At 48.1% G+C, this 26,106-nt stretch overlaps 2 protein-coding genes across 2 annotated transcripts in view; one reads left to right on the top strand and one right to left on the bottom strand.

Moving 5' to 3' along the window:
* Positions 1-26,106, top strand: part of LOC147098673 (cadherin-23-like) — a 229,320-nt gene that overhangs the window by 64,280 nt on the left and 138,934 nt on the right. The gene's annotated exons all lie outside the window — the stretch shown is intronic.
* Positions 1-26,106, bottom strand: part of vsir (V-set immunoregulatory receptor) — a 69,213-nt gene that overhangs the window by 33,833 nt on the left and 9,274 nt on the right. The window contains exon 2 of the mRNA XM_085970668.1: positions 9,711-10,118. Coding sequence (XP_085826794.1) covers positions 9,711-10,118 — 408 coding nt within the window. The remainder of the gene's footprint in view (positions 1-9,710; positions 10,119-26,106) is intronic.

The raw sequence follows: 26,106 nt of genomic DNA, 5'->3' as shown, positions 1-26,106 counted from the left end.
CTGTAAAATATGAGAATTTTGCATCAGATTTAAGCGGCAGTCCCTTCACGATTCATTGTGGAAAAATTGGCAGCGGTCCCTTCAGATACACGCAAGATAATTACAAATGTGTGGAAGCCATTTGGCCCGCCAAGCTCGTCCTTCCATCCAACTGACTCTTAAATCATTCCAGAGGTTTTGCCTCCACTCCCTTACCTGGAAGACCATTCAGATAACTGATCGTGCTTTATGCAAATAAATGCTTCCTGATAGCAGTCCTAAGTTTTCCTTTTACCAGTTTAAAGAAAAGAAAGACTTGCATTTCTCCAGCGCCTTTCACGACCTCAGGACTTCACAGAGCTTCACAGCCAATGAAGTACTTTTTGAAGCGTAGTCGCTGTTGTAATGTAGGAAACGCGGCAGCCAATTTGTACACAGCAAGATAATGGGGGGAAAATTCCGTTGTTTGCGCCTCCCATTAGCGCCTTAAGAGGGCGCTAATGGGGCGCAAAGCAACTAGCGCCTGGGCACGGCGATGTTTGCGCCGCTCGCGAAATTAACTAGACATTTTGCGGCGGCGCTAAACACTACCGCCACAATCTCCTGCGCCGGCAGATTGTGACGTCAGTCGAGTGCACAACGCCCCGTTAGCGCCCCGGACCAGATATTGAGTGGCGCCCCCTGCCTTACCGCCTGCCGCTAGCAACGACAGGTTGAGGGGAGCGTTATGCTGTCAGAAAGGGACTGGGGGAGCGCGATTTAAAGGCGACCGCTTCCTGCCTTTTTTTGTCGGTGACATTTTTGCACCACGCATTCTGAGAGAGAGAGAGAGAGGCTTCTGGAGAGATTCAACGCTGTGTGAAGGAGTTTTGAGTACTGAGCAGCACTTTGCAGGTTCATTTTGATTTGCCCTTCCTTGCTTCGCCAGCGCTCTGAGGTAGCGCCTCACTCCTCGGTGTTAGCGCCTTAAGACAGGTGTGAAGTGCCTGATTTAGCGCTCCAGTCACCTCCAGGGGCGATAAAAGCCAAGTTTGCCGTTGGAGGCGATAATTAGCGCCAGGCGCTAAATTTTGCGCACGGCTGATAACGGCGCCCCAAACAGGGCGATACTGAATTTCTCCCCCAATCTATTTTAGTGATGTTGGTTGAGGACACCCGGGAGACCTTTACACCTGTCTGCTCTTGTCCTGCAGTCGTATTTTAACTTAAAATAGTTTTCTGTTCCACCCTGCATCTGCTTTACCTCTACACAGTCCCCTCTCAGTCACCTCTTAAGGTCTAAGTGTCTTGAGTCTTTCTAACCTTTCCTCAAACTCGGCACCAACAGGGATCAGCCTTGTGGCCATTCTTGCACCACCCGCAGGTTTTGCCCAGAGTAGGATGCAGCGAAGGATTTTTGCAGCAACTGAGATTGTCCGGGAGGAGCGGAGAGAGCTTGCAGTTGTTGGCTGTCGTGGAGGCGATGAATGTGATTCTCATTGTCTTTCGCGCAGCTCAAGATCAAACGCAGTGTCGTGGAATCTTATTTTTTGGGGGGGGGGTGGCGGAGAGGACTATGTTCCTCTCCATTTACACAGAGGCTAGTTTTAATTGTATAGGCAGCAGCACCAATCCCTAATCGTGCAGATGCAGTGTTACCGAAGAATAGTGATTGTGGCACAAGTCTGATTGTCTCCAAAATAACAACAGAAAATGCTGGAAAAACTCAGCAGGCCGTGGATGTTGCCGGGCCTGCTGAGTTTTTCCAGCATTTTCTGTTGTTATTTCGGATTTCCAGCATCCGCAGTATTTTGCTATAGTCTGATTGTCTCCACCTTGAATCCTGCTGACAACTAGATTCCCCTTCAGGTGCTGAATTTATTGGGAAATGAAAGGTTCTGACGTTAACCCGACAGTCTCACCTGCCCCCGTTACATATAAATGGGAGATTAACAGCAAGGTGGCTCAGAGATACTATTGAGCATAATTAATTTAACACCTTCAATCATTGGCAGATTCTTGATTCAGTTCAGGGGATCACCTTACCAAGAGAAATTAAATGTGCCATTTTACAAAGTTCAGAGGGAGGTTATTCGGCCCATCTATCTCATCCATCGTAGCCGGCAGTTAATCCGCCACAACCTCTAACTTTGCCTCCAATGATTTCAAGAGTTTTTGCCTCCACTGCCCTGCCCAGAAGATCATTCCAGGTATTGGCCATTCTTTGTGTGAGGAAGTGCTTCCTCATATCACCTCTGAACTATTAACCAGTTTGCTCCTAGGTCCCCTTGAGCCCCAGATGGTTTAACCCCCGCTTTACAACTTCTATCCCGTTTAGGATCTTATACACTTCTACAGGATCCCCTCTCGTACACTGCCTTTCAGGTTTTATTAATGTTTAAACTTTCCACATAGCAGTCCATTTTGGATTTCAATATACATATGAGTGGATCTCTGCTTTCCTCGCTGTTAGTGGAAGGAAGTGTCATGCCTTTATGTCCCGTGTCAGCCGTGGCTCAGTGGGCAGCACTCTCGCCTCGGAGTCAGAAGGTTGTGGGTTCAAGTCCCGCTCCAGAGACTGAAGCACAAAAATCTAGGCTGACACTGCAGTGCAGTGCTGAGGGAGTGCCGCACTGTCGGAGGTGCCATCTTTCGGATGAGACGTTAAACCGAGGTCCCGTCTGCTCTCTCAGGTGAAGTAAAACATCTCATAGCATTATTTCGAAGAAGAGCAGGAGAGTTCTCCCCGGTGTCCTGGCCAAAATTTGTATCAATCAACATCACTAAAAATACAGATTATCTGGTCATTATCACGTTGCTGTTTGTGGGAGCTTGCTGTGCACAAATTGGCTGCCGCGTTTCCTACATTACAACAGTGACTACACTTCGAAAGTACTTAATTGGCTGTAAAGCGCTTTGGGACGTGCTGAGGTCATGATCGGCGCTATAGAAATGCAAGTCTTTCTTTTAGCTGTGTTTGTTGTAACAGGCCAAATTGGCGGGCTGTCCTGAGTTGCTAGCGCCATCAGTGGTGGGAGGATTGAATAGCAAGCATTCATGTGAAACGGGAGCAGGTGGAACTGTTACACTTCAGGTTCTTAGCAATAGCACAAAAACATTACTGGATCGTGGCAGGAGGAAATAGGCGTGACAAACAGCAAGTCGTTCTGCTAAAATTAGATGCACAAATCATCAATACATTTTTTTTTTAACTACGGGCCGTGACTGTGTTTAATCTTTGATTTTTATTTCATCCTTTGCAGCGCTTGCTCATTTTCGAGCAGGGTTACCGCCACTCGCACTTCAAACACTTTATTCATTTCCTTTGCTGCAGCGTACAACACATCAGATGTTTTCAGATTGAGTGGTTAAAAATATAAACCATTAGAAAGTCGCGACTGCTCATGCAGAGGTTCCAGAACCAAGTTCCAGCATTGATTATTTTCTCTCTTGACAGATACTGCAGGTTGTTCAATTTTCATTTTTTTTTTGCCAACACTCTTGTCTTAAACACTCCTGAAACTTGTGATTTCGACAACAGGGGCAGCAGGCGCACGGGAACACCACCACCTCCAAGTTCCCCTCCAAGTCACACACCATCCCGACTTGGAAATATATCGGCCGTTCCTTCACAGTCGCTGGGTCAGAATCCTGGAACTCCCTCCTGTTAAGTATGTGTATTGTATTGAACAATTAACACAAAGACTTAAACGTATAACTCAAACAGGTCTTTACTGGTTGGAGGTAGGGACTACACGTAGGTCTTTACTTCATGCCCACAGGCGGGAACTGAGGGGGATCAGTACCCACAGTACTATTTATACCCCTATGGCCAGGAGTGGTACTGCGTATCACTACGCCCAACAAGTAGTGCAGTCCTGTCCATAGGTTCAAAGTAGCACACATATTACATACACAACATTCCTCCCTTCCTAGCTTTACAGTCATCTCCCCATTTAACATAACGTAATAACATATATACATATATAACTTCAGGTTTACATAACAGAATAACATAGATACATAGATAACTTCATGTCAAAACAGATCACAGATTCAGTCTCTGCGGAAAACAGTTCACAGATTCAATCTCTGTGGTGGAGTCGGTTCACGTTGCTGGAGTGACTCATTCAATAGTCCTTCCATGGATTTAACAGTTTGAACTTCCGAACTGAACTGGCTCCGTTCGGAGGGACCACGTGTGTGAACTGGTAGAGGTAATAATGGTTCAGATGGGTCATCTTCTGTTTTGACTTTTCCTTTTCTGCTTCTTGGAGACTCTCTGGGCTCCACTGTCAGCTGCCAGCTGCATGCGCAGTTCCTCCTTCTCTTCCTCCTTTTTCCGTAGTAGAGCCACCTTCTCCCGATGTTCCGTAGACTTTCGGTGCTCCTCCATGATTTCTGTATGGTGGGAGTCGAAGTTACAAGTTGGGCAGGACAGGACATAGTAATATTCGGTGTCGTCCTGATCTAGGCCAGCGAGAGGGTCTTCTATTTCCTCCATACCCAGCTGGGCGTTAGCCAGCTTTTGTTCCAAGTCCAGACATCTTTCCTGAAGAGACTTCTTCATGCGTACCTCTTCATCCAGCTTTTTCAGGGCTTTCAGCAAGTCGTTTACTAATGACCTCATTTGAGATTTTACTACTTCAACTTCTTTTGGAGATTGATTGATCGGACTATTCAATCCCTCTACCGGAGCAGCTGTTTCAGCGGTCTGTTGTTCTACGTTGACGTGAGTCAGCGTACTTTTGGCATCCAAGGGCTGCTCTGTTGCAGTCATCTCAGTCTGTGTTGCCACCTCAGCTCTTCCAATAACCTTTGAGAGCTCCGAACCCCTTTCGTTTGAATATTGAAGTTCGTGTTCAAGTTTTTTCCATTTCAGAGTCCTGTCCTTCAGCATATGCAGGAGTTGGCTGACCGTTAACTCCTCTGACACCAGACGTTTTGTGTGCTCCTGCTCCATTTTCTCCATCAGCTGCTTCTGTTGTCTTTCCAGATTCTCCAACTCTATATCAAAGAACTCTTTCGTTGCATTCAACTCTTGCTCAAAACAGCGAAGCATTTGTTCTAATTGCTGTTGTAGTTTGAAATGGAGTTGAGTTCGAGCCCGGTGTCCCTCAGAAATGGGCACATCAGTAGACTTGCCAGACTCAGAATCCACAGTTAAACTATGTTGTTGTTGCTCAGTGGAATTCTGTGCTGAAACTTTGTCTTTTGCACCTGAGTTGGGCTTACCATCATCCGTTCCAGAGTCTGGGCCGACTATCTTCACCAAGTTCTCACTCGTTATTGTTTGTAGGAAATGCCAGTCCATATTCATTTTCCTAATCCACTCCCGTCCTAGTAGTGGAGGACCTCCTTCAGATATCACATATAAGTCCATTATTTGACTGTCTTCGCCCTTGTGGACCACTGCAACCTCTATTTTCCCGATGGGGTACACTCTTTGCCCCGTGTATGTTTTCAATCTAATCCCCGTATCCTGTAGGGGAATATGTTGGAATAACTTTCCGTAATCTTTCTTATTTATGACCGTCAATGCCGATCCAGTGTCCAATTCCAGTTTTACTTGGACTCCTTCTATCTGAAGAGTGACCCAAATTGTCTGGAGGTCTGCACCCTTACCAGCGTTGAGTACTCTTAAGCTAGCCAGTTCATTACAGCTTAAGCTAGCCAGTTCATTACTGCTAGCGTCTGAATCGGACTCCTGTTCGGCCACCTTGTGTACCTTTGCGTATTTTCCTTGCGGTGACTTCTTGTTGCTGGTCTTCTTCGCTGACCTGCATACTCTAGCTATATGTCCAAGCCTACCACAAGTTCTACATTCTTGGTTTTTAAACCAACACTGGTTCTGATCATGCATTGTCTTTCCACAACGATAACATTTGCCAGAACTCACACCCAATTTGTGTGCACTGAGCTCCGGTGACCGTAGCTGCATTACTGCCGTGCCTCTCGCTGCGGCTTCGTGTGCTGCTGCCATAGTGACCGCCTTCTCAAGCGTCAGCTCATTCTCCTCGAGCAGTCGCTTTTGTGTATCCTGTTTAAATAAACCACACACAAATTTGTCTCGAAGTGCCTCTGTCAGTCCCGTTCCAAACTGACAATATTTTGCTAATTTACGCAATTCCAGCAAATATTCAGCATTGCTTTCATGCTGTAGCTGCCTTCTGTCGTAAAATTTAAATCGTTCCGCTAGCATCAGCGGCGTGGGGTTTAGATGATCTTTCAGGACAGTAACAATCTCATCGAACGTCTTATCCGCCGGTTCATCTGGTGATAACAGGTGTTTCAATTGCCCGTATGTCTTCGCACCCATTAAATTTAATAATGTTAGTGCTTTATCAGCCTCACGAATTTTATTGGCCTTACAATAATTTTTAACTCGTTCAACATATATGGCCCAATCTTCGATGTCACTATCAAAGTTGCTAATATTCCCGTGTTTAGGCATTGTAGTACTTTATCAGATTTGCAATTTTTCAGATTTTTTTTTTTTACTGCTATCCAAGATGGCGGCTTCCCGCTCTTGCCGTCGTCCTCCGCCCACAAAATGGCGGTTTTCCCGCGCTTGGCGGTCTTCACCCGTCCCCCGACGCCGTCTCCCTTCAGCCCCGAGTGCGGCCCTTATCTTTGGTCCCGATCGCTGGCCCGCGCTTTTCACCGCGGCTCTCGCGCCTTCAGTGTCTGCCGACGCTGCGCCTTCCAGCCCGAGTGCGGCCCTTATCAGGGATTTCGATCGATCGCCCTTCTACCTCCGACTTCCCCCAGCCCTGTCTTTGCAGCCAACGCTGCTTGGCTTACCCACCACCGAGGTTGAAAAAGCTGCAGGATGTCTTCTGTCCTCCCGTTTTCAGTCGCTGATGGAGGCTTCAGGGTCCTAATGCCTGTCGCTTCCATTGGGGTGGTGAGATTTGAAACCTCTCTTCAACGTCCTGTCTGTGGACGAAGCCGCCGTGGAATAACTGCCGCAGGGTAAGAACCTGCCTCGTCGCCAGTGTTAAGTATGTGTATTGTATTGAACAATTAACACAAAGACTTAAACGTATAACTCAAACAGGTCTTTACTGGTTGGAGGTAGGGACTACACGTAGGTCTTTACTTCATGCCCACAGGCGGGAACTGAGGGGGATCAGTACCCACAGTACTATTTATACCCCTATGGCCAGGAGTGGTACTGCGTATCACTACGCCCAACAAGTAGTGCAGTCCTGTCCATAGGTTCAAAGTAGCACACATATTACATACACAACACCTCCCTAACAGCACTGTGGGAGCACCTTCACCACACGGACTGCAGCAATTCAAGAAGGCGGCTCACCACCACCTTCTCAAGGGGCAATTAGGGATGGGCAATAAATGCTGGCCTTGCCAGCGACGCCCACATCCCATGAACGAATTTAAAAAAACCTGAATGATGGCTGCTCCAGACTGGAGGAAGCTTTGGGCGGCCTAAATTTCCCATAAAACAAACTCTTGAGGTGCTAATCTTTTCTCTCAGAATGTCTTGGCTGGGTTACTGCAACAACTCAAAAGGCTAGGCGGCTGTCAATCACCATGCTGGGACCAGGCATGTGGCTGCTTGCGCAGGTAAATTGCACCACTTTTTTTTAATCGAGGTGACTGGGGATAGGAAGGAAACTGATCTGACCAATCGCATGACCTAGATTAGGTGCTTGAACCCACAACCCTTTAGCTTCAGCATCTTGCAGCAACTGAGCAAGTTTAATACTTGGCAGAAAGACAAGACAAACAGGCAATTAGGGATGGGCAATAAATGCCGGCCTTGCCAGCGACGCCCACATCCCGAGGATGAGTAAAAAAAATCAATAACACACATTTATTTAGCACCTTCAACGTGCCAAGGGGCTTCACAGCGGGAAACAGACACTGAGCAATATTGGCTCATAAACAGGCGTCCCCCTACAGCTCGCCTTATGATCAGGCCGGGGTGGCTGCCACCAAGGGGCCGGGGGTGGGGGGGGGGTCGCGTTCGCTGAGGGTGGGGGGTCCCAGGGCCAATAGGGGCCCAGATTATTTTCTGCGGGTCACTCTCTCTTTTCCGGGGCCCCACAAAAAATAATTCGACACTTGCCTTTGGCCAGGCCTCTTCAGCTCCCTCGCCCGTGGAGTGTGCCCCGCGCAGGCTCCGACCCAACAAGGCAATCGGGGGTCCGGTTTACATCGTAGCGCCGCGAGTTCCATATTAAAAGGGGCCTGTCGCCCAAAACGGGCGGGAACTTTGGACGCCCGGCATTAGGCCCCTTTCAAAATGGCGGCGGCCACACGGCCGGTGCTAACGGGGGGCAGTGAGACTACCGAGCCCATTGTGAGGACGTTAACGCCGGGAGAAGGGAGTCGCAGTCAACCGCGTGGACAGATAATGACGTAATTGATGGGGTAAAGTGTCTTTTCATTAGTTCCTCGGAAATCTTGGCCAGCAGAGGGGACAATAGTGAATTGCCTTTTTAATTGTTTCACTGTTTGAGCCAGTCAGTATTCGTGGATAGAGGTGAACAGTTTCTTTACTGGATCTGGTAATTTTGAGGGTAGTGGAAATCTCTCTGCCCCAAAAGGCCGTGGATGATGGGAGCTCAATTGAAATTTTTAAGACTCAGATCATTAGATTTCTGTCAGGCAAGGGCATCAAGGGATATGGGACAAAGACGGTTAAATGGAGTGGAGGTACAGATCCGCCATAATCTGATCGAAGGGCGAAACAGGCTTGAGGGGCTGAATGGCCTCCTCCTGTTCCTATGATTCTGTGGGGGTTTTTTGCCTGTGTTTCTGATGTCGTGCTGTGGGGCCACGAGGGATTCCGATCCTGGGCCTCCTCCAACTGCCGGCACGCAGTGCTTGTGTATCCCAGGGGCGCAGTTAGTTTGCGGCGTCCCCTGGGATCACATGGGCCATGGGGAGCCAATCGGAGCAGGGAATCTCCAGTCATAGATTTGACAGGAAGTCCTGTCAAACCTATGAATAGAGATCGGCCCCAAAACATAAGTAAAACTTCAAATAAATTTTTTTTTAATCACATTTTTAAAATAACTATAAATTACATAAATTAATTATTTTAAACAAAAATTTAAATTTTTGAAAAAATTAATTAAAGTTTTTAACGGGGCTAAAAATAAACTTACCTTTCTTTAAAGTATTTTAAAATTATAAACCTGTGGGAAAAAATGTTTTAATTTTACTTAATTAACCTCTTACCTTGTTAAAAGCAGGCCTTGCGCCTGCTTTTTTCACGCACAGCTGCTAGGGACTTACCCGCACGGAGAAACCTGTAAAAAAATCGGAAGTTCCAGGCGCACACGCTGCCTCTCCGGCGCACGCATTTGACCTCCGAACTCCTTCCTTCAAGGGAACGGAAGTTCCGGTTTCCAGCGCATGCGCAGTGTATGCGCAAAACCGGCACTTCCATTGGCCTTACGGGTGAGTACACAGCCCGTGGGGACCCGAATTTCTGGCCCATTAATATCTCCTTATGTGGCTCGGTGTCAAATTTTGTTTGATAATCACTCCTGTGAAGCGCCTTAGGACGTTTTACTACATTAAAGGCGCTATATAAATGCAAGATGTTGTTGCTAAACAGCGTGGCCACAGGACCTCATCCCCATTGATGTCTGACCATTTCTTTCTGAGGTGAGGATGAGAAGACATGTAGTCCAGCTTTGGCCACTCGGCTGGTATCGAGTACACCCTATAGCCATGTGCAGTCCCTGACACAATCATTTTCTAAAGAGACTTACCACGAGTGACCTTGAGCTCCATGGAGCCGTGCACAGTCAGGTCGATTTTCGGGTGGCGTTTGTTTTCTTGCGGTCTGTGCAGCTCGTGCACCACGCAGCAGTAAATCCCCTGGTCAGCTGGCACCAGGTTGGTCAGGGTGACCCAGAATACGCCCTTGTGATCTGAACCCATGTAGACTCCTTGGCCCTTGTACTGATGGTGGGTCTCCCACTTGACCGAGGTGTTGCGGATGTGCACCTTCTCTGTGCACGTATCGTTCCTGCTGTGGCTGAAGTACCATAACTTGGCCAGGAAGTCGTGCCTGTCCAATAGGTGTCCGGAGAGGCTGCACTTAAAGGTGACATTTAGTCCTTCCGGGCACGTGTAGACCATGTGGCCACTCGATACCTTCAGCGTTGTGGCCTGATCTGCAGAGAGAGAAAGCAAGAATAAAATGAAGATCAAAGAAAGCTAATTATAACACATGCATGGCATTCGCTGTTGAGAATAACTACGGCATGTTGGTGCTCCAAACGCACTTGTGTCGTGGATTTGATTCAGTACTCCCTTAATTCAATTTATGGTAAAATTCCAAGCTCAACTGTGCTTCACAGGAGAAACAAAGAACGAAAGATTCACATTTATATTGTTCCTTTCACGACCTCAGGACGTCCCAAAGCGCTTTACAACCAATGAAGTACCTTTGAAGTGTAGACAGTGTTGTCATTTTCATTTTTGGGTTGGCAGGCTGTAACTAGTGGGGTGCCGCAAGGACCAGTGCTTGGGCCTCAGCTATTCACAATCTACATCAGTAACTTGGATGAAGGGACCGAGTGTAATGTATCCAAGTTTGCTGACGATACAAAGCTGGATGGGAAGGCAAGTTGTGAGGAGGATGCAAAGGGATATAGACAGATTAAGTGAGTGGGCAGATGGAATATAATGCGGAGAAGGGTGAAGTTATCCAGTTTGGGAGGAAAAATAGAAAAGCAGAGTATTTTTTAAATGGTGAGAGATTGGAAAATGTTGGTGACCTGTCCTAATATCTCCTTATGTGGCTCGGTGTTTGATAATCGCTCCTGTGCAGTGCCTTGGGACCTTTTAGTACGTCAAAGGCGCTATATAAATGCAAGTTGTTGTTGCAGCTGATTCATGATGCACAGGTCTTGTGCAGTCAGTGGTAGAAGAGACTTGCTTGTTTCTGGGTCCCTGGACCTGTTTCTAGGAGGACTGTGCACCAGGGGGATGCTGCTCCACACACACCGTCAGCTCCCAGATCACGTTGCAAATTTTTCCAAAAGCTGAAGATTCTTTTTTAATGGCAAAATTTTATTTTTTTTGCCTCTGGTATGACAGCTTTGTAAAATGGAGAGCTGGTGCCCTTGCAGGTCCTCATTAGACTGTCAGTTGTACTGAAAGGTAATGATGAGAGAGTCCTCTGAAGGATGGCCATTTCCCAGTAATTGGGCTTGGCATCGTGTGGCGACTAAGTCCAATTTGGTGAGGTCCGTCCTGTTAAACCTGCTGCAGCGTCTTTTTAATATTAAGGGAAGCAGTCAGCTGCACCATCCAATCATAAAAAAACAGCCAATGGTGGAGCAGCATTGTGAGCACGCACGCGCAGAGCTCTCTCCTGGTGGGTAGTGTGTGACTCACAGCCCGCAGTATAACTCTGGTGCTTCTGTGTCTCCTCACACACAGTGGGCAGGATTTTCATTGGGCCGTGGAGGCGGAATTGGAGGCGTGTGGGGGGTTAAAATCGCGAAATCGGGGGGCACAAACCCAACCCGCCTCCATGCCAGTTTCCCAGGAGGCGGATACCCGACCTGTGCTGGGACCCACCTCCCCGAGGCAGGAAGGGGATCAGTGCCAATTAACTGCCTGTTAACAGGCAGTTTTTAGCCTAATCCCTATTTTCATTCTTGAAGTGTGGGATTCCTGACGGCTCCAAACCACGCCACGTTAGCGAGGCGGACCGTCGGGCTGAAGGGCTTGGAGGGGTCGAGATGTCCGGTGTTCAGGTGAGTGATGGGTGCATGAGTGCAGAGGTAAATGTGTTTGGTGTGTGTAAAGTGTTTAAAGAAGTTTTATTTACATTTACTTACCTTTACAGCCTTCCTTCCTTCAGGTCTCGGGAGTCCCTCCTCTCACTGGCACAGAAAGCAGAATGGCCGCGAGCTGTCAAAAGTTGCTTCATTCAGCTTTCTGTTCTGGAGAGATCTCTAAATCAGCCTGAGAGGAAGGAATTAACTTAGTGTACAGATTGTCAGTGTTTGACAGCTTCACAGAGCTGTCAAACGCTGATATTTCATCTGTCAAAAGCTCTTGACAGATGAAATATCAACCTGTGATGTCACCTGTTGCCGGGTGGCCCTTAATTGGCCTGCTGAGCCCGCTGGGCGGGCTCAACAAGGTCAATCAAGGGAAAATCGCGTGGATTGGCCACAACTCAATGGAGGCGGGACTACAACCCCAAAAGTTGTAGTCCCACCTCCTCAATGAAAATCCTGCCCAGTGTCTCTCTGGGTCACAGTTAATCACACCTTTAGACCAAGAAAGAAAAAAAGACTTGCATTTATATAGCGCCATTCATGACCACCGGACGCCTCAAAGCGCTTTACAGCCAATGAAGTATTTTTTGAAGTGGAGTCACTGTTGTAATTTGGGAAATGCGGCAGCCAATTTGTGCACAGCAAGCTCCCACAAACAGCAATGTGATAATGACCAGATAATCTGTTTTAGTGATGTTGTTTGAGGGATAAATATTGGCCCCAGGACCCCGAAATAGTGCCATGGGATCTTTCACGTCCAGACGGGGCCTTGGTTTTAACGTCTCATCCGAAGGCACTCCCTCAGTACGGCACTGGGAGTGTCAGCCTAGATTTTTGTGCTCAAGTCTCTGGAGTGGGACTTGAACCCACAACCTTCTGACTCAGTGGCGAGGGTGCCACTCACTGAGCCCCGGCTGACATAAGAAACTCTACAGTCCCAACACGCCGTGTGTTAACTTAAAATAGTCAATTGCCCACGTTGTTTAATATTAATCTAGATTGTGCAATCGGGATTTGATGCTGTGTTAAGAGATTCATCTTGCTCACATGTGTGGCTGGGAGATTGTATCTAACACCTGGGGATGATTCGCTATCTCGCCTTGTGACATCAACACACACATTTTAATGTCATTGCACAAAATGTAATCTCGTCCATCAGTGTGTGGGATTCATTAGTAATTGCGTCAGAAGGCTGTGGGTTCAAGCCCCACTCTAGGACATAATCTAGCTTGATGCACCAATTAAGTACTGAGGGAGGAGAAGTTGATTCATTGTCCTGAGAGCAGATTCAGATGTCATGGCCCCAGGAACAAACTGTGTCGTGGCCCACAGTCTTCCCTTAACCCGGCTGGGGGGGGGTCTAGAACGAGGGGTCACAGTCTCAGGATACGGGGTAGGACAGGGCAGCACGGTGGCATAGTGGTTAGCACTGTTGCCTCACAGCGCCAGGGACCCGGGTTCGAATCCGGCCTCGGGTGACTGTCTGTGTGGAGTTTGCACATTCTCCCCGTGTTTGCGTGGGTTTTCTCCAGGTGCTTCGGTTTCCTCCCACTGTCCAAAGATGTGCGGGTTAGGTTGATTGGCTATGATAAATTGACCCTTAGTGTTAGGGGGATTAAATAGGGGGATTAAATACGTGGAGTTACGGGGATAGGGTGGGATATATGTTGGTGCAGGGGTTACGGGGATCGGGTGGGATATGTGTCGGTGCAGGCTCGATGGGCCGAAATGGCCTCTATCTGCACTGTGGGGTTTCTGTGATTTCTGTGTGATTTAGGACTGAGATGAGGATCAATTACTTCACTCAGAGGGTGGTGAACCTGTGGAATTCTCTACCACAGAAGGCTGACTTCACCAAGTCACTGAATATATTTAAGAAGGAGATAGATTTCTGGACACAAAAGGCATCAAGGGGTATGGGGAGAGAATGGGAATATGGTATTGAGATAGAGGATCAACCATGATATTGAATGGCGGGGCAGGCTCGAAGGGCCGAATGGCCACTCCTACTCCTATTTTTCTATGTTTCTATGTTCTAACACCATGAAAACAAATGAACTGATCATTCATCTAATCGCTGTGTGCGAAATGGATGTCGCAGTCACTGATATGACAACACTCACTGCTTTTTAAATGATGAATTGTGTGAGTCACGCTTTTGAGCTGTTTCTGAGATATAGCAAGGCGCAATACACATGCAGTTCTTTTTGTTATTTTCATTAATTTCATCAAAATGTGCGGCCCACGTGCTTAACTTTCAAACCAGCGCTGAAAACACACACAAGCCTGCGTCAGGTCACCTGACAGTGCGGTTAAAATATTTAACGGATTTGATAGGGTGGATACGGAGAAACTATTTCCTCTGGTGGAGGGAATCCGGAACAAGGGGACATGAGCTTAAAACTGGAGCCAGGCTGTTCAGGAGCGGAATCGGGAAGCGCTTTCTCAGGCAAAGGGCGGTGGAAATCTGGAACGCTCTCCTTCAACTGGCTGTGGGTGCTGGGGGTCAATTGGAGCTTTCAAGACGGCGATCGATGGATTTTTGTTGGGTATCGAGGGATGTGGCGCCGAGGCGGGTAAATGGAGCTCGGGGGCAGATCAGCCATGATTTAATTGGATGGCGGAGCAGGCTCAAGGGGCTGAATGGCCTCCCCCCTGCTCCGAATGTTCCTAATTCCAAGGCAAGTGTCGAAAGATCTCCAAACTCTGTCTTCTCAGCTGCTGTTTTTGAAAACAACCAAAACTGCCAACATTCCTCCCTCGACCAATACTGCCAAAAAAAATTAAGCTGGTCGTACATCTCATTCCTGTCTAATGGAACTTGCTCGGAGCAAAATGGCTGCTGTGTTTGACTACATAACAATCACTGTTATTCATCTGAGTCTAGAAGTGGTAATGCAATTGGGTGAATTCAGTTGTATGATATTCGTTTGTCAGTTACTTTAATGCAGCCATTAATCTATTTATGTTAAATGGCAAAGGAACGACGTGCGTTGAGTATTTGCATGCTAAATGTGACCAACAGAAATTTCGAGACTATTATCTGTTGTCACTTAGAGATGTGACAAGGTGCGAGATAAATTCGGGTCTTCCTGATGTTAAAACCGTCCCTTCTGTAACAACAACAACAACTTGTATTTATATAGCACCTTTAACTTAGTAAAACGTCCCAAGGCGTTTCACAGGAGCGATTATTAGACAAAGATTTGACACGAGCCACATAAGGAGATATTAAGACAGAGCTTGGTCAAAGAGGTCGGTTTTAAGGAATGTCTTAAAGGAGGAAAGAGAGGTGGAGAGGTTTGGGGAGGGAATTCCAGAGCAGCTGAAGGCACGGCCGCCAATGGTTGAGCGATTATAATCAGAGATGCTCAAGAGGGCAAAATTTGAGGAGCGCAGATATCTCGGGGGGGCGGTTGTGAGGCTGGAGGAGATACAGAGATAGGGCAGGGGCGAGACCATGGCAGGATTTGAAAACAAGGATGAGAATTTTGAAATCGAGGCCTTGCTTAACCGGGAGCCAATGTCGGTCAGCGAGCACAGGGGGTGATGGGTGAACGGGACTTGATGCGGGTTAGGACACGGGCAGCCGAGTTTTGGATGACCTCAAGTTTACGTAGGGTAGAATGTGGGAGGCCAGCCAGGAGTGCGTTGGAATATTGTCTAGGATATATTGTGAGGACTTTCCTCAGTTTCTTTAATAACCAGTCGCTTAACCACATGGAAAGACTGACACAATCCTGTGCTCCGTGTCCTAACTTCAGAAAAACATTCTCCACCATCCAAAGGGAAACAGCAAGGTGCTGATGCTAGAGGTAGACAGCAATAGGAATAACCTGCCGGCACATCACGAAAAAGAGGTAGAAACATACAGAGATCTGATGACAAGGGGTCTAAGGATAAGGGGTAAGCCATTTAGGACTGAGATGAGGAGGAATTTCTTCACCCAGAGAGTGGTGAACCTGTGGAATTCTCTACCACAGAAGGCAGTTGAGGCCAACTTATTAAATATATTCAAGAAGGAGTTAGATATATTTCTTAAGGCTAAAGGGATCAAGGGATATGGGGAGAAAGCGGGGACCGGGCTCTGGAATTCCCTCCCTAAACCTCTTTAAGACGCTCCTTAAAACCTCCTCATTGACCTGGGTGTCCTTGTAAATGAATCATAGAAAGTTAACATGCAGGTACAGCAAGCAATTAGGAAAACAAATAGTATGTTAGCCTTTATTACAAAAGGATAGTTTCAAGGGGCATAGTTTCAAGGTAAGGGGCAGGAGGTTTAGAGGGGATTTGAGGAAAAACTTTTTCACCCAGAGGGTGGTTGGAATCTGGAACTCGCTGCCTGAAAGGGTGGTAGAGGCAGGAACCCTCACAACTTTCAAGAAGCATTTAGATGAGCACTTGAAATGCCATAGCATACAAGGCTACGGACCAAGTGCTGGAAAGTGGGATTAGAATAGACAGGGCTTGATGGCCGGCGCGGACACAATGGGCCGAAGGGCCTCTTTCTGTGCTGTATAACTCTATGACTCTATGATTGGATTATAAGAGTAAAGATGTCCTACTGCATTTATATAGGACCTTGGTGAGACCACACCTGGAGTCCTGTGTACAGGTTTGGCCTCCTTGAGTATTTTCAAGGCTGAGATCGATAGATTTTTGGACTCTAGGGGAATCAAGGGATTGGACGGGAAGGTGGAGTTGAGCTGGAAGATCAGCCATGATCTTATTGAATGGCGGAGCAGTTTCGAAGGGCCGAATAGGCTACTCCTGCTCCTATTTCTTGCGTTCCCACCCTGTGGTGCTCCAATGTGTCATTTCTGTGTCACACTTGGGGGGGAAAAAAAAACATAAATAAATAAGGGCATTCGCTTGCAACATACAAGAAAAACTCTCCAAGAGCACAAATGCCAGAGCCACAATATCTGTAAGCTCTTTATTGGGCTTCCCAAAATAAAAAGCCAAGCTGAAGAGGCATTAATGGTTGCTGGGGGGCAGGAAGTTTTTAGTCCGGATGCTCGGGAATCAAGAGTGCGGGGCCGGCTCGACGGACCAGCTGGTCCTTTCCTGCTCCTCATTTTGTTATGTATCCATGGAGTGAAGCTACCCACTGTCTCCAGACTCTTCAGTCTTAAAGGGATGCACACCTACACTTTGGCAGCAGAGTACTACATTGCATATAATGTTCCTGTCCATATAAAACAGTATACCCTTGACCATGAGCAATACGTCAGAGATTCATTAGACACAGTACCGGAACTGTGATCTTACCAGAGCACTCTACAGTTTCCACATGACATCATTTGACTTCTACTCTAGTGTTTTGGCTCTAAGGTTCAACGTTCCACTTGAGCTGTCTGCAGTGATGGGACATGTTTTGCATCAAGTCTAGTAAATGTCAGCTGCCACTGTTCCGTCCCACACAATTTGTATTTTCGAGCCTCGCTCCAGGACTTGCAGCCACATAATCGAGGCTGTCACTTTAGTGCAGCGGCGAGGGGACGCTGCACTGTTGGAGGTGTCGTCTTTCTGATGGGACATTTAACCGAGGGTCCCATCTGCCCGTTCAGGTGGTCACGGGAGATCCTACGGCACTATTTCTCCCTTGGACAACACCACCAAAAACGGATTAACTGTCCACCTGCTACCTGGGGGATCTTGCTGTGTAAAAGCTAACTGCCTTGTTTGTCTAGATAAGCACTTCAGAAGTTATTAATAGGATGTGAAGTAGTTCGGGACTCTCTGAGGACACGATAAATACTGTGGCAACAAGAGCAGGTCAGAGGCTGGGTATTCTGCGGCGAGTGTCTCACCTCCTGACTCCCCAAAGCCTTTCCACCATCTACAAGGCACAAGTAAGGAGTGTGATGGAATACTCCCCACTTGCCTGGATGAATGCAGCTCCAACAACACTCAAGAAGCTCGACACCATCCAGGACAAAGCAACCCGCTTGATCAGCACCCCATCCACCACCTTAAACATTCACTCCCTCCACCACTGGTGCACCGTGGCTGCAGTGTGTACCATCTACAAGATGCACTGCAGCAACTCGCCAAGACTTCTTCGGCAGCACCTCCCAAACCCGCGACCTCTTTCACCTAGAAGGACAAGGGCAGCAGGCGCATGGGAGCACCACCACCTCCAAGTTCCCCTCCAAGTCACACACCATCCTGACTTAGAAGTATATCGCCGATCCTTCATCGTCGCTGGGTCAAAATCCTGGAACTCCCTCCCTAACAGCACTGTGGGAGCAACTTCACCACACAGACTGCAGCGGTTCAAGAAGGTGGTTCACCACCACCTTCTCAAGGGGCAATTAGGGATGGGCAATAAATGCTGGTCTCGCCAGCGACGCCTACATTCCATAAGCGAATTTTAAAAAAACATAAGTGAAGGTTTTTCCTTCCGTTCTTTCTGTGTAGGTAGTTGTCCTTTAAGGTGGCGATTTTAAATAGTACTGTGGTCACACATCCCTATAATTAAACAATATTTCAATCAAAATACATCGACTCAGTGAGTAGCGCCCCCACCTCAGTCCTCCCAAGCATCTGTTCTTAATTGGCGTTTTCAAACTGAAACTTGCCAGTGACCTTTCTGTTTTTATTAACATAACGTGCAGAGTCCGAGATGAAATAAACTTCAGACCCTGGTAGCCTACTGATGCTCCCTCTGGAGATCCTGAAGCGAGGAAACAGCTGGTCCCCATCAGGTTGATCTTGGTGCTGCATTCCATTGACCCGGATACATCACAACAACGGAACCTCTCCGCCCTTGGCTCGTACGGAACATACGCACTCGCAATTGGCGCTGGATGTTGACCAACCCCTTCCTAAGCCATAGGCTTTCAAACTAGCTCCCTGTATCCCGGGCAGCCCACAAGCTCCTTAGATTCTGGTCTTTTAAACATAGAAACATAGAAGATAGGAGCAGGAGTAGGCCATTCGGCCCCTCGAGCCCGCTCCGCCATTCAATGAGATCATGGCTGATCATCCAAATTCAGTACCTTGTCCCTGCTTTGTCCCCATGTCCACTCTCTGGGTGAAGAAATTCCTCCTCATCTCAGTCCTAAATGGCTTACCCCTTATCTTTAGACTGTGACCCCTGGTTCTAGACTCCCCCGTCATCGGGAACATCCTTCCTGCATCTAGTCTGTCTAGTCCTGTTAGAATTTTATAAGTTTCAATGAGATCCCATCTCATTCTTCTAAACTCTAGCGAATATAAGCCCAATCGACCCAATCTCTCTTCATAAGTAATTCCTGCCATCCCAGGTATCAGTCTGGTGAATCTTCGCTGCACTCTCTCCATGGCAAGAACATCCTTCCTCAGATAAGGTGACCAAAACTGCACACAATACTCAAGCTGTGGTCTCACCAAGGCCCTGTACAACTGCAGCAAGACATCCTTGCTCCTGTACTCAAATCCTCTCGCTATGAAGGCCAACATACCATTTGCCTTCTTAACTGCCTGCTGCACCTGCATGCTTACCTTCAGCGACTGGTGCACAAGGACACCCAGGTCTCGTTGCACTTCCCCTTTTCCCAATCTATTGCTGTTCAGATAATAATCTGTTTTCCTGTTTTTGCCACCAAAGTGGATAACCTCAAATTTATCCACATTATACTGCATCTGCCCAATCACCCAACCTGTCCAAATCATACTGGAGTTCCTCTGCATCCTTCTCACAGCACACACGCCCACCCAGCTTTGTGTCATCTGCAAACTTGGAGATATTACATCTAGTTCCCTCGTCTAGAGCATTAATATATATTGTGAGTAGCTGGGGTCCTAGCACCGATCCCTGCGGTACCCCACTAGTCACTGCCTGCCACTCGGAAAAAGACCCGTTTATTCCAACTCTTTGCTTCCTGTCTGCCAACTAGTTCTCTATCCAAGTCAGTACCTTACCCCCAATCCCATGTGCTTTAACTTTGCACGCCAATCTCTTATGCGGGACCTTATCAAAAGCCTTCTGAAAGTCCAAATACACCACATCCACTGGTTCTCCCTTATCTATTCTACCAGTTACACCCTCAAAAAATTCCAGTAAAATTGGTCAAGCACGATTTACCTTTTGTAAATCCATGTTGACTTTGTGAAGGCACAATGGTGCAGTGTCATAAAAGCACCTTTGAAGAGCGCACCATCATGTTGGATACCAATGACCTTGAAATTATTCTAATATTCTGACATCATACTTTCCATACCAACGCTGTTGTCGCAAAGTGTCGCTCAGAGGGTGGTGAACCTGTGGAATTCTCCACCACAGAAGGCTGTGGAGGCCAAGTCACTGAATATATTTAAGAAGGAGATCGATAGATTTCTAGACACAAAAGGCATCAAGGGGTATGGAGAGAGAGCGGGAATATGATATTGAGATAGAGGATCAGCCATGATCATATTGAATGGCGGAGCAGGCTCGAAGGGCCGAATGGTCGACACCAGCTCCTACTTTTCCTATGTTTTTTCTATGTGAATGGCTTCATTATATCACAGTTAAAAAGTTTTACAGTTAACTTTCCGATGGTGGGTGATGCCCCTTGGAGTCCTTTTTCTGTACACTGATCCTGAGATTCCCCAAAGGAAAAGGCTTTGTGAAATATGGCGATGCTCTCTGTGCAAGCGTTACACCCGAGGAGCCCTGCATAAACAGATTTTCATAAAAATATCCTTTACCCAGAATGTTTACAATGCCGGCAGTTACAGTCTGTGCACCAACAGTGAAAGCTTTTGCGTTAGTCACTCGTATAAAGAAGTACATTTCAGAAGTCTCTATCGGGAAACAGGAATTTGCTTCTGCTCAATATCCGTCTTTGTGTCTGAATCACAGAGCCCAGCACATGCTCAAAGGCTAACCTTAGTCTGCTCCTTTGAATATTTCCCACTTGTTGATTTGGAAATTCATTATCAACTCTACACTGAGGCTTCATTGAGAGCTGCTGCACCATAGTGCCCTGTCCTCTACTTGGTAGAATTTATATCGCAGAATAGTGTAAATTTCAACACAGAGGGAATCCTTTCAGCCCCCTTGCCTCAGCTCATCTGCTGCTGAAACCCTCATCCATTGCCTTTGTTATCTCTAGATTCGGCTATTCCAACGCACTCCCGGCCGGCCGCCCATCTTCCACCCTCCGTAAACTTGAGCTCATCCAAAACTCGGCTGCCCCGTGTCCGAACTCGCACCAAGTCCCGTTCGCCCAGCACCCCCTGTGCTCACTGCCCCGTGTCCGAACTCGCACCGAGTCCCGTTCACCCATCACTCCCTGTGCTCACTGCCCCGTGTCCTAACTCGCACCGAGTCCCGTTCCCCCATCACCCCCTGTGCTCACTGCCCCGTGTCCTAACTCACACCAAGTCCCGTTCGCCCATCACCCCCTGTGCTCACTGCCCCATGTCCGAACTCGCACCAAGTCCCATTCGCCCATCACCCCCTGTGCTCACTGCCCCGTGTCCGAACTCGCACCGAGTCCCGTTCGCCCATCACCCCCTGTGCTCACTGCCCCGTGTCCGAACTCGCACCGAGTCCCGTTCGCCCATCACCCCCTGTGCTCACTGCCCCGTGTCCGAACTCGCACCAAGTCCCGTTCACCCATCACCCCCTGTGCTCACTGCCCCGTGTCCTAACTCACACCCAGTCCCGTTCACCCATCACCCCCTGTGCTCACTGCCCCGTGTCCTAACTCGCACCAAGTCCCGTTCGCCCAGCACCCCCTGTGCTCTACATTGGCTCCTTGTCCGGCAACGCCTCAGTTTTAAAATTCTCATACTTGTTTTCGAATCCCTCCACGGCTTCACCCTCCTCCCTATCTCTGTAACCTCCTCCAGCCCCACAACCCTCCCAGATCTCTGCGCTCCTCCAATTCTGGCCTCTTGCGCATCCCCGATGATTTTAACCGCTCCACCATTGGCGGCCGTGCCTTCAGCTGCCTGGGCCCTAAGCTCTGGAATTCCCTCCCTAAACCTCTCGCTCCTCCTTTAAGCCGCTCCTTAAAACCTACCTCTTTGAGCAAAGTTATGGTCACCTGTTCTTTTACCTCCTTCTGTGGCTCGGTGTCAAATTTTGTTTGGATAACGCTCCTGTGAAGCGCCTTGGGACGTTTTACTATGTTAAAGGCGCTATATAAATACAATTTGTTGCCTTTTGATGAACAAAATCACAAATAGTTACGTGGTGAAGTTTTTTCTTTTTGAAATGTCTCAAATTTCGAGCCAGTCATTGAAAACCAATAATGGTGAAGTGTTTTTATTGGATGCTGAGAGATTTCTATCAATTGCAAAACTTGACACATCATCTGTGCCACAGACATATTTAAAGCTCGGAATACATGATATGTAAATCTTTTTATATTTATAGATAGATTAACGCTAATACTTACTGCTCTCTGAGAATACTTTGTGCAACGTATTGGCAAAACTTAAAACCTGCAAGTAAATTAATCTTCACATTCCAGAAAGGGATAAATTACATGGTTAAAGGTATCGCAAGCAAAAAAAAGACGATGATTTTAGCCGGGTCAGAGAGACAGCCAGCAAGAGTGAAGAGCTAGAGGCTGGGAGCTTCTAAGTGGAACCCTTTTTTAGGCCTCTTTGACAGAAAGGTCGGGGGCTTGTTTTTAAACAGAAACCTGATTTCACAGAGAGGTTACAGAACAGCTGAGGGGGCGGGGGGACGCGGTGTTGGATGGAAACCGAGAAATCATTGCAAAAGAAGAGATTATTGCGACATACGGGGTGCAGCAGAGGGAGGGGTAGTTATTTTAATTTTTAAAATGCTGACATAATGATTCAAAAGCTGCAAGCTCTTTTTGGGAAGTACTTCTGTAAGAGACTTGCGAAAGTGCACGTGTCCTTGTGGGATTAAAGGGCTGTTTTTCTGTTCAGCACCATTCACCTGTTACACGCTCAAATCCGTTATGCGGGTTGTCCTGGTTTAGGGGAGGAGGGCGATTCACGATCGTACAGTGATTAACATTCGGGCTTTTCATCTGACTGCTGTTTGTGAGATCTTCCTTTGCACAAAGTAGCTGTTGGAGTTACCCCACCTAATCCCAGTGACTGGAGCCATTGTACATGAAGCACGTTGAGACATTTCAGAGAGATGTAATCAGGAACTCTATAAATGCAAGTCTGTGTTTTCCTCATCGGAGGTTACCTGGAAGCATTCCAACATGAACAGTTTTTTCCTAGTGGCTCTCCAAGCTGAACCAGAACTAACAGAATGTACACACTGCGATACCACAAGACATAAACACTGCCTAATCTGTGAGGCGGAGTGTCTGAAAAGATTGCTGCAAACAAGGTAAAGGACAGTGCAAGGGGGAAAAATTTGGTTGATTTGCGCCTCCCGTTAGTGCCCTAAGAGGGCGCTAACGGGGCGCAAAGCGACTAGCGCCCGGGCGCAGCGCTGCTAGCGCCTCCTGCGAAATTCAGCGGGAGGTTAGCGGCGGCGGTAACCGTTAGCGCCCCATGGCGCTGCGCCACTGGCAATGACGTCATCGCCGTGCACAGCGCCCCGCTCTCGCCCCGGCTGCGATCTTCGGTAGCGCCCCCGACTTACCACCGGACGCTATGTCCGACAGGGTCACGGGGGGCCTTCCTGCGGCCGGGGCAGCGCAAATTTTTGTTGCTGGCCACCTGCCAGCACCTGCCCCCGTTGCCGCCCCCGGCCTCCTCTGCAGTCCCCCCCCCCCGCCACGGGGTGCCGGCTGCTCACCGTGAGCTCGGTACTTTTCTTGCGTGCCGGGCTCTTTTGCCGGCACTTCGATCCTTGGTGGCCCAGCTGGGCCCTGGGTCGCGCCGCGCTAGGCCCCTCCCCTTTAAGAAGGGTAGGAAGGCCTGCAGTACCGTGGCACGACGTGCCACAGTGCGTTGCGCTGCTGCACATGGCGCTGCCATATTCACTCACAGGGAAGCGCCCTGCTTCCCTCTTGGGGCACTACTGCTGAATTTCGGGCGCGGGGGCGTGACCCAATTTTTCCCCCTTGGTGTCTGCAAGTAAACGCGGTGGAGGTTTTACGTAGTGATTGGAACGGCAGCCGCCTTGTCTGTCTAAGTCACAGAGCCTTTTGGAACCTGAGCCATTTGGCAGAGGGTTCAGAGCTGTTCAAACAAAGCCATTTGCAGGGATTTTGGGCGTGTGGGATCAGCATTCACAAACCGTAAGTGTCAGGGCACGGGTAAGACAATACTGAGATTTCTTTTTTTAATGAGGTTCCCGTGATGAGGCTCAAGAGTAACGTTGAAGCACAGAGATAGATAAGAACATAAGAATTAGGAGCAGGAGTTGGCCATTCGGCCCCTCGAGCCTGCTCCGCCATTCAATAAGACCATGGCTGATCATCGACCTCAACTCCACTTTCCCGCCCGATCCCCATATCCCTTGATTCCCCTAGAGTCCAAAAATCTATCGATCTCCGCCTTGAATATACTCAACGACTCAGCATCCACAGCCCTCTGGGGCAGAGAATTCCAAAGATTCACAACCCTCTGAGTGAAGAGATTCCTCCTCATCTCGGTCTTAAATGGCCGACCCCTTATCCTGAGACTGTGACCCCTGGTTCGAGACTCTCCAGCCAGGGGGAAACAGCCTCTCAGAATCTACCCTGTCAATCCCCCTCAGAATCTTGTATGTTTCAATGAGATCACCTCTCATTCTTCTAAACTCCAGAGAGTCCAGGTTCAATCTCTCCTCATAGGACAACCCTTTCATCCCAGGGACCATGATGATGATACGTTCCTGACATAGAGTTGTGTTTTACCTGGCCCTGTCCCTTTAAGGTCATTGCTCAGGTACTTCCTGTGAGGAAGTGTTCTAAGTAGACACAAGCTGAGGTCAATTAGAGGTTAATCACTGATGGAAGTTCCTTAGATTGACAGATGCTTGTAAACCCCTGGCTCCGATGCAGGCTTGCAAAACTGTATTATTGTGCCAAACATTAAACTTGACTCATCTGCAAACTATCAAAAACTCTTGACAGATGAAATTTCAGTCTGTGACGTCACCTGTTGCCGGGTGGCCCTTAACTGGCCTGCTGAGCCCGCTGGGCGCGCTCAACAAGGTCAATCAAGGGAAAGTCGCGTCGATTGGCCGGACGTCGATGGAGGCGGGACTAAAACCCGAAAGTTGTAGTCCCGCCTCCTTCTCGACAGCTTAATGAAAATCCAGCCCCAAGTGTCAAAAGTTCCAAACTCCTCGGCCAGTAAAGACTGATGGTGTTTTTCTTCACGTGAGCCACTTTTTAAAAATTCGTTCCTGTGGGCGTCGCTGTCAAGGCCAGCATTTATTGCCCATCCCTAATTGCCCCTTGAGAAGGTGGTGGTGAGCCACCGCCTTGAACCGCTGCAGTCCGTGTGGTGAAGGTGCTCCCACAGTACTGTTAGGGAGGGAGTTTGACCCAGCGACGATGAAGCAACGGCCGATATATTTTCAAGTCAGGATGGTGTGTGACTTGGAGAGGAACCTAGTCTAATCCCTGTTCATTTCCCACACGCGTAGTGCAACTCAACCCTTTGCCCCACACAAACGAGTGTTCCCCTCCAAGCCTGCTCCCAGCACCAGCCAGACACCAAAGGCTTGAAGGCTCAGACAGTGGGCAATCCTGCAACTCCAGCGCAAGCCTAAAAGGGACCTGGATTCCTGCGCACCTGGAAGTGGCTTGGCCTACTTGTGTAAGGGATCATTGTGGACACCAACAAGGACCTTAGCTTGGCATCACCCAAGCATCCATGTTTTGCTACGTGTGTTAGGGAAGCAAACAAATGGACAATGGGTATAGTATGGATATGGTGGTGTAGTGGTTCTGATACTAGATTAGCAACCTGGACATTATGAGCTCAAGTAAAAAACAGAAAATGCTGGAGAAACTCAGCAGGTCAGGCAGCATCTGTGAAGAGTGAAACAGAGTCAACGGGCTGGATTTTCATTCAGAAGTCGGGAAGGAGGCGGGACTACAACTTTCGGGTTGTAGTCCCGCCTCCATCGAGATGCGGCCAATCCACGCGATTTTCACTTGATTGACCTTGTTGAGCCCGCCCAGCGGGCTCAGCAGGCCAAATAAGGGCCACCCGGCAACAGGTGACGTCACAGACTGAAATTTCATCTGTCAAGACGTTTTGACAGATGAAATATCAGTGTTTCACAGCTGTTTGAAGCTGTCAAATACTGACAGTCTTACTTCTAACCTGAATCCTTCTCCACAGACTCAGTTAGAAATCTCACCGGCACTGAAAGCTGCAGGCTGTCACTTTTGACAGCTCACGGCCATTCTGCTTTCTGTGCCGGCTGAATGATGGACTCCGAAACGTAGAGGAAGGAAGGCTGTAAAGGTAAGTAGAGGTAATTTAAACTTCTTTAGACACACCAAAC

Source organism: Somniosus microcephalus, chromosome 29, assembly GCF_052327205.1.
Source record: "Somniosus microcephalus isolate GS21.2 chromosome 29, FLI_Smic_1.0, whole genome shotgun sequence".
Taxonomy (NCBI): Eukaryota; Metazoa; Chordata; class Chondrichthyes; order Squaliformes; family Somniosidae; genus Somniosus; species Somniosus microcephalus.
Note: the sequence above shows the minus strand (reverse complement) of the source record. Positions and strands in the feature narration are given on the sequence as shown.